Genomic DNA, 14,177 nt, shown 5'->3' with positions numbered 1-14,177 from the left:
TCTGCCCCTAATCATGTTCATGGCCTCTGGTATGTTTATCCATTCAGACCAATTTGATAAATGATAACCACAGGAAGGGATTGATGCAGGAGGTGATTAATGTGGTATTGTTACGAATTTGGAAGCCTTGTGCACACAGACAGACAGCCGTCCCCATAGCTTAGTTATTTCGGTAAGTATGTGTTTATAGTTAAGGCCCCCTACCTGTGTCTAACGGGAATTACATGTGTGCGCTGCGGAGATTCGTTTACACCAAATCTCCTTCACCTCGCTTCCTCACACCGACGCCATTGTCTGTGTGTTCGACCACGTACGTGGGCGGAGATTTCCATCGCCTCAGATCGAGACTCAGCCCAGGAAGGCAGGGGCGTGCCCCTTGTCAAATCAGGCCACAGAGGGCGGCTTTCCCATGACACGCTGGCCAATGAGGGTTGAGATAGCCACAGAAGGCAGCTTTCCCACGACACGCCGGCCAACGGGGGTCGAGATGGCCACAGAGTTTGATTTTCTCACGACACACCGGCCAATGAGGGTGGAGGCTGCCTCAGAGGGCGAATTTCTGACCCCGGACAAGAAGGAAATATAAAGGAACACCAGGTTGCGAGCGTTGGGTGTGGGTCGTCTTGGTTGTCACCTGGTTGTCGTTTTGGGGTCATCGTCATAATGGTGTGGGTTTGAGTCCCGCAGAGCTGGATCATCGTCGCCTCTGATCTTCGCCTTGGTCGATTGGTGCGTGGCCATTTGGAGAGAGTGGTACCTGGTGCTTGGAGCGGCTTCATGATGCGGGTTCTAGTCCCGCCGAGCCGGATCGTCGAAGACCACACGAGGTAGACAGGTCCAAGCACAGGCTCTGGTCTCTAGCTCACTTGTCCTCGAGCTGGAGGCCTTCAACAAAGACCATTGGGGTCCAGTGTGTGTGTCTGTGTGTGTCTGTGTGTGTGGGCCCATCTTTAAGTAGCAACTGGATAAGTGCTTTTTGCTTGTACATTGCATTTCTTATAGTCGGATAACTCTGCTCTTTGTGTGTTCCCTTCCTCCCCATTATAAATAAATCCCCTGTTAAATGTTTCAGCTCGTTTCTGTGTTTTCTTAATTGGTTTCGCACGGTGCATGTTGGGAAATTTGGAAGCGGCAAATTGTGCATTTGGACCGATGGACCTAGGTAACCATCCACTCGGGTTACGCACGGGTCGAGCACGCTAACGGCTCGTTCCGCTCGAGCTCCGCCGAGGGTGAATTTCCCCAGTAGTTTGGACGACGTGGGTATTTAGGTAAATTGAAATTGGCAATCGACCCTATCCCACGCGGTCGACCTATTGGCGATCTTCGGTCCGATAAGGGACCTGTCGGCTACGAAGTTAACCAGGGTGACGACCTATAAATTCCGGGTGTTCGGTGGAGCCGACTCTACTGCTCCATCTAGCGGTCGTGCTCGCCACCGAAACTCGGCCCCACAATAGTATTAACTTGACTGGCTTGACGGCACATACATGGAGGAAAATGTTTTCTCTGGTCATATCATGTTTCCATTTCATTGCGATAATTAGTTTTGTTGCGTCGATTTGATTGCGATATCACATCGATTTCTACACTTTTTAGTTTCTTGATTGGACAAATATCATTTATATTTTTTATCTTCTCGATTTGATCTACTATTACCGATTCATAGACTTTGTATTGGTAAGTACAAGACCCTCTATTATTGTTACCCAGCTCACAATTAGTGTAACAGACCATTTGTACTGACTGCATTTCCTAAACATGCCGCTCTGTGAAGCCACATTTATCGAAATTATGAATTTTTACATTAACCCTTTCACAGCAATTGGCTTTATACGATGCCTGGCATTGCAAGCTGCAACGGGTATCATTTGATGTTGTCATGTGACACGCCTAAATTTCAAATACTCCACCCACGCACACTAATCTTGCTCAGAACCCATGCTATCACGATGGCGTGTAGTCACAGTTCTACGCCTCCAAGCTCTCAGTGACCTTGAACTACTATGGGCATCAAATGATGCCGTGATATTGTGCGTCTTATTTCGAATATTTTTGGCGCGCACGTGCTCTGTCGACCTCCACCCGCCCCCACCCCCTCCACCCAGTGCTCGTCTCGTCATGGTGGAGGATAGATGTTCACCTGCGTCTCTATTCCCCCCCCCACCCCCATAGGTCAAATCATGTGACGTGGCGACTGCAGGAAACTGTCTATCAAATTTATTCGCTTATTTCAAGAACACTCGTGCTTAACGACCCTAATTGCCCGAGATAAGAATATTAGCAGTGATGGGGGAGCAGATAAAAACTTATGCAAGAGCATTTTCAAGGGGGTGATGTCCACAGAATGTCGCTTTCACTTGGTTGAAATGTCTTTGGTTGTGTGATCCGCAAGGTACCAAGGAATTTTGGTTCTGGCCCACGATCAAAAATATGAGGACCCATCGTGTACTCCAAATTTTCTTCATAAATTATCGCACCGACTCCCTGGAAAAATCCTCTCTCTTTGCTGATGATTCCACTCATCCTTCTGACAGACAGCAGCCCTTTCCAAAAATCACAAACTCCTCAAACTCTTGGAAGAACACTTTCAATATCTCTATCTCTCACAAAGGAGCGTACCGCAAACCATCCCATCCACTTTCTCAACAACCCTCTCGAAGAGGTTGTCACAAAAACTCTTTGGTAAGACATTTCAAAGTTGGCCTCCAAAGCTAACCGCCAACCGGACATCCTCCTTTGTACGAAATCCTTCCTTGGAACACCTGAACTCCTATCCACCTTCAAGGCCTTCATCCACAGCTTGATGGAGTACTGCTCTCCCCAATGAGGCTGGCCCATCTTACTCAGTTTGATGCTGTGGAAAACAAGGCCTTCAAGATCATTGGAATGTCTTGCAATGAAGCCGATTCTCCGGGCCCATCACTTCACCATCACCGACAGCCGAGTGATCTCTATTCTCTTCCACCTCATTTATGATCTTGCACCCTCTGCCCTCTGTGTGCTTCGTTTCCCCCTCCCCCCCTCAAGGTATCTGCAGAACACAGTCCACCAACAACACCCTCCAAGTGAAACTGCCTAAATCCAGAACCACTGCTCATTTATTGCTCTTTTTTTCCCCCCTCACCTGGGAAACTGCCTTGCATGCTCTTTTCAATCTCATTCTTCCAGACAGCTGTTCACCACCATCCAAAACCATGATTTTTTTTCCTCCACCCATTAAACCACATCTCCCAAAATTTTGCTTCTGTATCCATCTTGTCCACCCTTTACACTCTCCCCTACTCTTCATCGTTACCTGCATCCCTTGTTTGTCAGTGTCTACTTTCTACCTCCGCCCTGCTGTTTGTGTTTCCCCTTTATATCGTGTCATGATCTGTTCCGTGTCCTAGCTCTTCCACGAGCCTTGACCATATATTAAAAATGATTTTTTTTTTTTTTAAAACCACAAAAATATTAACATCGCATCTGTACCAAGACATGGCATAGAATTTGACAATCAGGTCCAGTAGGGTGTGCAGCACATTGGCCTGTTATGACCCAGTATACATTATACAATCGAATACCTGTAAGCTCTGACGGGACTCACCTTTGCTTCCGAGCTTGGGTCGACATGGCACCCTCCTTTTTCTTGCCCTTTTCCTGGATCTTTTTTATATTCTTCAGCCGTGCCAATTCTCGCTGATTTCCACCTGCAATCAGGAGAGTTTCTATTACTTTTTGATTGGTTTTCTTTCAGTTTTGTGACAAAAGTTTTACATCAATGGACATCAATCAAAGGGCGGAGGATCAATCAATCCTTGATTTTACATCAATCAAAGGGCGGAGGAGCTCCTTGTGAGCCAACAGCCATCCATATCTAGTGCCCAACTGTGTCTGCGGACGTCCTCCTGCAGTTGGGTTACTTCTTATTAGGAGGTTGGTGGCAGGATTTGCACTCCAGCCACCGTAAAACGCTTCATTCCGCAAAACGCAAAAACGCAAAAAAAATCTGAAAACCCACTCCGTGGGAGTACCTCCTGTGCAGCTTCCCTTCGCAGGGCAGCTCACCGGATGATGGGATTGGGGCAAAGCCTTCGGGACCCCCAATCTTTGATAGGAGGGAAACCACGGGGTAACATCCCTGGGTCAGGTTGCGGGAGAGTGTGTCGGAGTGGTGCTGAGGTGTCGTCCACCAGACGGCGGTCTCCTTGGGTTAACCTGAGGCGGTCCCTTCGGGTGGGTGCCTGGAATGTCCTATCCCTAAGAGAGGATGATCACCTGTCTCTGTTATCATCTGAGCTCAAGCGTTTGGACATCGGGATTGCAGCTCTCTCTGAGGTTCGGAGACCGGATTGCGGCGAGATAATGGTGGGTGGTTACACCTACTATTGGTCTGGTCGCTCTGATGGTTACCATACCCAAGGAGTTGCTGTAGCTGTGTCCAATAAGCTGACCCCAATGATAATTGAGGTAACACCGGTCAACGAGCGTATTATGAGATTAAGGATTCGTCACTCCTTAGGTGTCATTTCCCTGGTCTCTATTTATGCTCCGACTGAGGCGAGTGATCTTACCGTGAAGGATGCATTCTACGCCACACTCGAGTCTGTGGTTGATCAGTGCCCCCAGACGAGATACACTTCTAGTCTTGGGGATTTCAATGCATCGACTGGAACTGATAGGGATGGTTATGAGGTGTGTGTTGGTCCCCATGGGCCAGGAACTATGAACCAGAATAGCACTAAGTTCCTTGACTTTGCAAGAAGTCATGGACTTAGGGTGGCTGGTTCATGGTTTCAGCGCCTCGCAAGCTCATTGCTGGACTTGGTATTCCAACGCTGGCGGTGTGGCAAAGGAGATTGACCATGTCCTCATTGACGGTCGTTGGAGGATGATCCAGAACTGCAGGGTCTACCGGAGTGCTCAGTTCCTCAATACTGACCACAGGCTTGTTGTAGCAACTCTAAAGCTGCACCTTAAATCCTGGAGAATGGTACCATCCCAGCCTAGGCTGGATGTTGCCAAGCTCAGGGATGAGAGAGTAGCTGAGGAGTTTGCGAACAGGCTGAGTGGACACTTGGGGGTCTGGGTGCTTTGGGGGGTCCTGAAGAGTTGTGGAGCGCCTTCAAGACCACCGTCCTGATGTTGCCGGTGGATGCCTTGGAGCTCACCGCAGGGCAAAGAAGAATTTTGTCTCTCAAGGGACACTGGATACCATTGACCAGAGTCGCAGGGCCAGGCTGAATGGCAGAGCTGAGCTGTTCAGGGAGCTGAGGCGTAAAACTGTACGTGCACTGAGGGTGGACAAGGAGGCCTATGTGCGAGGAATCTGTGAGGGGGTAGAGCATCACCTGTGGACAGGTGATTCTCGTCCCGCTTACAGGGGAATTCGCGCATTACGTTCATCCAAGCCCATCCCTCGGAGCACTGCAGTTCGAGCAGAGAGTGGTAGGCTCTTGACAGAGGAGTCTGAAGTGAAGGCCCGCTGGGCCGGTTACTTTGAGCGGTTGTACCAGGCTGATCCCCCAGCTGTCGAGTTGGACGTCAAGGGTGTTACAATCCCTGTTGCTGACCCTCGAACCAACTGTGGTCCACCATCGCTTGTGGAAACACGGGCTGCGGTGAACCAGTTGAAACGGGGCAAAGCTCCAGGGATCTGTGGCATCCATGCCGAACTTCTCAAGGCTGGTGGAAATGCTGCACTCGCGTCGTTGCATGCAGTTTTGTGCTCTGCCTGGAACACAGGCATCATCCCAACTGACTGGAAGAGGGAGGGGCCTTGTTGTCCCTCTCTGGAAAGGGAAGGGTGATCGCCAAGACTGCAACAACTACCGAGGGGTGACGCTGCTCTCAGTGCCGGGCAAGGTCTTTGCTCGGATAATTCTTGATAGGGTTCGCCACCATCTGCTTGAGCACCAGCGTCCAGAGCAGTCAGGCTTTACACCAAAGAGGTCAACGATTGACCGTATCCTTGCACTTCGTGTCCTCACCGAACGCAGACGAGAGTTTCGGCAGGGGCTGCTTGCAGCCTATGTTGATCTCTGTAAAGCGTTCGATTCAGTGAATCGGGATGTCCTCTGGAGGATTCTTGGTCTTCGTGGGGTGCCACCGAAACTGATCGATCTGATGTCTGAACTCTACTCTGGTACTGAGAGTGCTGTGAAGTGTGGTGGTACCATCTCTGACTTATTTCCAGTTGTTACTGGAGTTCGTCAGGGGTGTGTACTTGCCCCCACACTTTTCAGCACTTGTATGGACTGGATTTTTGGGAGGATGTCGGAGAGATCAAGTTGTGGTGCATCGTTTGGCAATGTCAAGATCTCGGACCTTGATTTTGCAGATGATGCAGTCATCTTTGCGGAGACTTTAGACATCCTCTTGGGGGCCCTCGAGGTGCTGAATGAGGAGTCGGAGCCGTTGGGATTACGGATTTCTTGGGTCAAAACAAAGATCCAGGCTTTCGGTGACATCTTGGATGCTGCTGTCCTGTCTGTGTCTGTTTGTGGTGAGGATGTTGAGGTCGTGGATAGATTCACTTACCTTGGCAGTGATATTCATGTCTCCGCAGGTTGTGAGCCGGAGGTCAATAGACGTCTGGGTCGGGCCTGGGGAGTCATGGATTCACTGGATCATGGGGTGTGGCGCTGCCGGTACCTGTGCGGGAGGACGAAAGTCCGAGTCTCAGGTCCTTGGTACTTCCAGTCTTGCTCTATGGGTGCGAGACTTGGACTTTGACCAAGGATCTGAGACGGAGACTTAATTCCTTTGGTACCAGGTGTCTTCGGAGAATCCTTGGCTATCGCTGGTCGGATTTTGTGTCCAACGAGCGGTTGCTGAGAGAGACTCGGATGAGATTTGTTACCTGCATAGTCCGTGAGCGTCAGCTGCGGCTGTATGGACATGTGGCTCGTTTTCCTGACGCTGATCCTGCTCACCAGATTCTCTCAGCGAGGGAGTCTCATGAGTGGAGGAGGCCAGTGGGCCGACCACGTGCCTCATGGTTGCAGCAGGTTGACCATCATCTCAAGGAGATGGGGATGGGCCTGGCATCTGCCTGGGGGATGGCCAGACGGAGGCCCCTGGAGTACCGGCGGAAAGTGGACGCAGCGACGCGCTGTTCTGGCACATGCTCCCATACCTGACCTGACAATGGACATCCACCGAGCAGAGCAATTTGATAAGATCAGAACTTTAAGCAACCTTCACTCATCTCAAAGGATGACCAACTTGTCACAAATGTTAAACTCGAGTTCATCATGACCACAGAATAAATAGCCAACTACTGGTATTCAAAGTCAATTCCATGTCGAGCCCTAAAATTTAAGTGACACAAGTCACAAAAACAACAAATCCCATTTCAACCTCTAAATGAGCAATTGTTGTCACGATTCTTCCCGTAAGTGATAATAAATTCATAGCACTGGGGATGTGCATTAGGCACGTTGGCAAACGTTTATATGGTGAGGAATTTTTTAATTTTATTTTATAAACCACTCGGTGGTGTGATGGTTGGAGCATCTGCTCCGAGTCTGGGAGGTCAGTGATTGAAATCCCGAGTCATACCAGACTTTAAAAATTGCACATGCTGCTTCCTTGCTTGACGTTCAGCATTTTAAAAGGAAGGAGCACGGACAATCTTCATCGGTTGGCATCCAAGGGGAGGAGGAAATTCCTCCTTCGGAAATGCTTCACCGAGTGCGGTGAGAAAGCTGGAGCCATTGTTGTGACATCGCTGGTACCCAGAGTGCTCCAGGAAGTGATGGCACTTCCTCCGAGCTCAATGGCTCTGTTCATCTCGTGTATTCGTCTATGTCCAGGTGTGAGACTGCTCCACTCGGAGCCTTAGATAGTTTAAAAAAAAAATAACTAAATAAATAAAGTTCCTCATAGCACCACAAAACAGTTCAAGGGAAGAACATCGTTTCATACATATACAGATAAATAACCACTACCTTAATAGAAACAAATCACCTTTCCATTTTAATATTCCAACAAGATGGTACAGAGGTAGCAAACTTGCCTTTGAGCTGTCCAATTTACCTCCGCCACCGAAAGTGAAGGAGGTCATGTTTTCACCCCTTTCTGTCTGTGTGCAAGATATCTCAAAAAGTTGGACGGATTCGGGTGTGACAATGACGAACTGATTAGGTTTTGTTGAATATCCGGTTCTAGATCCAACTACTAGAATTTTTAAGTGAATCTTCACCATTGAGAGAAAGGGCCAACAACGATACATAGCACGATATCTCAAAAATGTATTGGGCTCGAAATGTTCTCGTGGATCAAGCATTGCGTGGCGGAGGTACGCGTTCTAATTTGGGTTCGATTCAGAACCACATTATAAACTGACTGGTGCTTCGCAGGCAGGGCATTGCAGATTCGTGTGCGCCAACCCTGTGATGGATGATAAACTAGGTGTGCTATCGGATGACAATTACAAGAATGTAGGAAATGAGCCAATTTGAGGGGAAAATAAAGAGGAAGACAGATTACAGTGGAGGGATATAACGGAAAAGGATCGAGAAGAAGATAAAGGAGAATGTAAAGGCAGATCTGAGCTGCCGACCCATAACTGAAGTTTATTTAAGGCTTGGGAAAGAGGAAGAAGGTCTTTCCCCAAGGAGGAGATGAGTTATCACCGGCACCCTGACAAATTACAATTTCTCTTTCAATCTCGAACAAACCTGCATTTAGTAAATATACCAACCCCAACCCCCCCCCTTCCCAAATGTGGAGGATCTCATTCTGCAGTGATTAAGGTCACCAATTGTGACAAGATTACGGAATAATTGGATTAAATTCAAACTTTGCTTACGACAAGATGTTCAAATAATTGTATTGGATTCAACCGCAATTATTGCATTGAGAGTCACGCACTCATCCACGCCACGTTACTTGCGCTCTCCACACACTGACATTATCATACCGGGGGCTAGTATTCGGCCGAGACCCCAGGACTTCTGTCCCCCCCCCCAAAAAAAACTCGGCATGTACCCTTTCGCATCATGCGCCCGTTCCACCTTGCACAACCTTACCTTGACTGGACTCACCTGGTCACGGTCTGCTTTGAGGGAGCGTATCCTCTCCCTTTGTTCCTGAAGGAGGTTATCCTGACCCTTACATCGGGTCTCGAGATGTTCAACAAGCTCAATCTTCATGTCCTTCACCTTCCCTTCTATTTGTGTTTGCTCCTCTTTTACTTAATGTAATTCATCCTTCACCCGCTCTATCTATCTTTATGTTTCCATGACCTCATTTAATTAATCCTTTATGCATCCAACCTGTTTTTGTGTCTCCGTTAATTCCTCGTTTGCTATCTTAAACCACTCTTTGGTCTCGTCCTCGTGTTTCTTTAATCGCTTGTTCATTTCTTGATTTTTCGTCTCTAATTTCCGTCCCATTTCTTTAACCATTTTCGTCATTTCTTTTTGCCTTGCCTTACACCCCTCCTTTATGGCCCCCAAATTTCCCTTTGTTTCCTGCTGGCCTTGTTTTAAGTTTTGTATCGCGTTCATGGTTTTCCCAAACTCGACTTTTAATTGCCCTTGTCCTTTCTTTATTTGGATCATCCCCTGACCAAATTTATCTACTTCTCGCTTAACCGCCGTTATTTTGTTTGTCACTTCTTCCTTAGTCGTGTTCATCGCAGTCCAAACACCTTCCACATTTTCCTTCACCCCGTTCATTTCCTCACGGACTGTCCTGATTTCATTTTCCCTCTTCTGGTTCATTCTTTGCATATCGTCCTTCACCTAGGCAGCCCGACGTCCAGGCTTTGCTGCCCCGCTTTTACCTTTTCTCGCTCCGTCTTCAGCTCCCATTGACCCACCTTCATATCTTCCCGAATTCCATCGCCCATCACTCGCATATCCTCAGCTAGTTTTTATCCCCCGCCGCGTGGCGGAAGGGGGATATTGTTGTCACCCAGGGCGTCCGGCTGTCCGTCCGTCAACATTTATAGCTGTGAGTGCGATAACTCATCATCTGTTCGCCATATCGATTTGAAATTTGGGTCACACATGTACCACCTGAAAAGGAGGAACCCTATTGATTTTGGGCGTGGCTGGATCCAAGATGGTCGACTGGGGCGGCCATCTTGAAAATTTTTTTTTTTTTGCCATATCGATTTGAAATTTGAGTCACACATGTACCACCTGAAAAGGATAATTGTGTTGAATTCGAATAATTGTGTTGAATTCAAACTTTGCTTACGACAAGATGTTCAAATAACTGCATTGGATTCAAACGTTTCTTACTACAAGGTGTTCCATAAACTGTAATAGATTCAAACTTTGCTTTCTACAAGACATTCGAATAATTTTGTTGAATTCAAACTTTGCTGACTTCGAGATGTTCGAATAATTGTATTGAATTCAAACTTTGCTTACTACGAGATGTTTGAATAACTTTATTGAATTCAAACCTTGCTTTCCACGAGATGTTCGAATAACTGCATCGAATTCAAACTTTGCTTACCAAAAGATGTTCGAATAATTGTATTGAATTCAAACTTTGCTTTCTACAAGATGTTCGAATAACTGTATTGAATTCAAACTTTGCTTACTGCAAGATGTTCCAATAATTGTATTGAATTCAAACTTTGCTTACTACAAGATGTTTGAATAACTATTGAATAGAAACTTTGCTTACCACAAGATGCTCGAATAACTGTATTGAATTCAAACTTTGCTTACTACGAGATGTTCGAATAATTGTATTCGATTCAAACTTTGCTTACTACGACACGTTCGAATAATTGCATTGAATTCAAACTTTATTTACTACGAGACGTTCGAATAACTGCATTGAATTCAAACTTTGCTTACTACGACACGTTCGAATAATTGCATTGAATTCAAACTTTATTTACTACGAGACGTTCGAATAACTGCATTGAATTCAAACTTTGCTTACTACGACACGTTCGAATAATTGCATTGAATTCAAACTTTATTACTACGAGACGTTCGAATAACTGCATTGAATTCAAACTTTGCTTTCCACAAGATGTTTGAATAATTTTATTGAATTCAAACTTTGCTTTCTCAAGATGTTCCAATAATTGTATTGAATTCAAACTTTGCTTAGGCCTGTCACATTTGCTCTACGGCGAGGATACGGCAGCCGTACACCATCTGAATTGACAGAAACGTGCGGCGGCCGCAGAGTTTCTGCGGGAGCCTCAGGGTGGCCCTCCGCCGTTTGGCTATATTTTACAGGTCATAAGATCGCCGTGGAATTATAACGCGGAGTTATAACTTTTTTCATTTCTACGTTCGCCGTAGCAATTCGACAAGCCAAAAAAATAATATATTAAAAAAATTAACCCATTCGATATAGTCCGTCTGGCCGCACGTTTGCCTTAGGGTCCCCCTGCGGTCGCCTTGCAGGCACCTTGCGTCTGCCTTGAAAATTCTATGGCCGCCGCAGGAACGCCCCGAGGTCACCGTGCGACATCAAATCAAAGACCGTACGGCACCCCCACGTTTTCGGTCTCCACAATTTATAAATACGCCGTGCGGCTCCCCGAAAAATAAAAACATATGTGACTGCTACATTGTGTGACCGTGGAAATACTGCGGCCGCCGTATAATTGCTAGTGGCCGTAGATTTTGGAGACCCCACAGCCGCCGTGGCAAATGTGACTAAGGCCTAAATACGCCGTGCGGCTCCCCGAAAAATAAAAATATATGTGACTGCTACATTGTGTGACTGTGGAAATACTGCGGCCGCCGTATAATTTCTACTGGCCGTAGATTTTGGAGACCCCACGGCCGCCGTGGCAAATGTGACTTTGGCCTAACTACGAGATGTTCGAATAACTGTATTGAATTAAAACTTTGCTTGCTACAAGATGTTCCAATAATTGTATTGAATTCAAACTTTGCTTACTACAGGGTGTTCGAATAACTGTATTGGATTCAAACTTTGCTTACTACAAGATCAGTGAAGTGCGTTTTGTCCTCAAAAAAAAAAAAGTACTACTAATGTTCTCAAGTTCGTGACAACAAAGGTTCATAAAAGGTGGGTTTGTTTGTGTTTATTTATTTAAATTTATGCATACCACGGCAGGAGGACCAATCACCACTCGGAATGGAATTTTAAAACGTCTTTTGATAAATAGTTTACTTTTTTCCCCCACGATAACATGATTAATCAAAATCCAAATTACTTTCACCTTCCATGATCGAAGCAGAACCAGTTTAACATCACTTCGAAGGTAAAAATCAGAATGCACCCATTTTGGCGTCGTCTTGCACCCTGGGCTTACACCCCATCACTACCCCCCACCCTTCACTCCTACCCCCCATCACTCCTACCCCCCCTATCACTCCTACCCTCCTCACGCCCCCATATCACTCCTACCCTCCTCACACCCCCATATCACTCCTACCCTCCTCACGCCCCCATATCACTCCTAGCCTCCTCACGCCCCCATATCACTCCTACCCTCCTCCCGCCCCATATCACTCCTACCCTCCTCCCGCCCCCATATCACTCCTACCCTCCTCCCGCCCCCATATCACTCCTACCCTCCTCCCGCCCCATATCACTCCTACCCTCCTCCCGCCCCCATATCACTCCTACCCTCCTCCCGCCCCATATCACTCCTACCCTCCTCCCGCCCCCATATCACTCCTACCCTCCCCCCATATCACTCCTACCCTCCCCCCTCATATCACTCCTACCCTCCCCCTCATATCACTCCTACCTTCTCCCCCCATATCACTCCTACCTTCTCCCCCCCCATATCACTCCTACCTTCCCCCCCCCATATCACTCCTACCTTCCCCCACCATATCACTCCTACCTTCCCCCCCATATCATTCCTACCTTCCCCCCTATATCATTCCTACCTTCCCCCCCCATATCATTCCTACCTTCCCCCCCCCCATATCATTCCTACCTTCCCCCCCAATATCACTCCTACCTTTCCCCCCCCCATATCACTCCTACCTTCCCCCCCCATATCACTCCTACCTTCCCCCCATATCACTCCTACCTTCCCCCCCCATATCACTCCTACCTTCCCCCCCATATCACTCCTACCTTCCCCCCATATCACTCCTACCTTCCCCCCCATATCACTCCTACCTTCCCCCCATATCACTCCTACCTTCCCCCCATATCACTCCTACCTTCCCCCCCCATATCACTCCTACCTTCCCCCCATATCACTCCTACCTTCCCCCCATATCACTCCTACCTTCCCCCCATATCACTCCTACCTTCCCCCATATCACTCCTACCTTCCCCCCCATATCACTCCTACCTTCCCCCCATATCACTCCTACCTTCCCCCCCCATATCACTCCTACCTTCCCCCCATATCACTCCTACCTTCCCCCCCCCATATCACTCCTACCTTCCCCCCCCATATCACTCCTACCTTCCCCCCATATCACTCCTACCTTCCCCCCATATCACTCCTACCTTCCCCCCATATCACTCCTACCTTCCCCCCCATATCACTCCTACCTTCCCCCATATCACTCCTACCTTCCCCCCCATATCACTCCTACCTTCCCCCCCATATCACTCCTACCTTCCCCCCATATCACTCCTACCTTCCCCCCCATATCACTCCTACCTTCCCCCCCATATCACTCCTACCCTCCCCCCCCATATCACTCCTACCCTGCCCCCCATATCACTCCTACCTTCCCCCCCCATATCACTCCTACCCTCCCCAATCATATGTACCACGTCCCCGTCCCTCGGCGATTTCAGACATGTTAAACAAGCTCACATCATGAACGAGACCGCACGAATCTCGTTCACTTATAACAAAAGATAAACGAGCTCCTTCCTCGATCCATCGTCTCACAGAAATACTCGAGGAATGAAAAAACAATCCATTTCCTGCGCAGCCGGTCGCGCAGGAAAGGGACGTTTGCGTTGGCACCGTGGAGAAAGTGAAATAGTACGAGGCACTCGCGGTGACACATCGAGCACACCTCTCAAATCGTGTCACACGTGAAGCACGACACGACCTGCTTCAACCATCAGGTTTAAGATTCTCATTTCAAGCGATTTAAAAGCTTTACTTACGAGTCATTGTGCAGCAGCGGACAGAGATGAGGTGAGGAAGGAGAAAGGAGGAGAAGAAGAAGAGGAAGCAGACGAAATCCAGGGCAAACCACGCCTATCTGACGTCACTTCCGAATGAGACGTCAACAAACCGTCACGGTGTT

At 47.8% G+C, this 14,177-nt stretch overlaps 1 protein-coding gene across 1 annotated transcript in view; it reads right to left on the bottom strand.

Moving 5' to 3' along the window:
* Positions 1-14,177, bottom strand: part of LOC147020932 (small EDRK-rich factor 1-like) — a 15,845-nt gene extending 1,668 nt beyond the window's left edge. The window contains exons 1-2 of the mRNA XM_085890614.1: positions 14,035-14,177; positions 3,590-3,692 (exon numbers count right to left, since the gene is read on the bottom strand). Coding sequence (XP_085746740.1) covers positions 3,590-3,692; positions 14,035-14,041 — 110 coding nt within the window. The 5' untranslated portion in view covers positions 14,042-14,177. The remainder of the gene's footprint in view (positions 1-3,589; positions 3,693-14,034) is intronic.

This window comes from Eptatretus burgeri, chromosome 8 (genome assembly GCF_056783735.1).
Source record: "Eptatretus burgeri isolate ZD-2024b chromosome 8, Ebu_testis_v1, whole genome shotgun sequence".
NCBI lineage: Eukaryota > Metazoa > Chordata > Myxini > Myxiniformes > Myxinidae > Eptatretus > Eptatretus burgeri.
The sequence above is the reverse complement of the archived record's forward strand: the minus strand, read 5'-3'. Positions and strand labels throughout refer to the sequence as shown.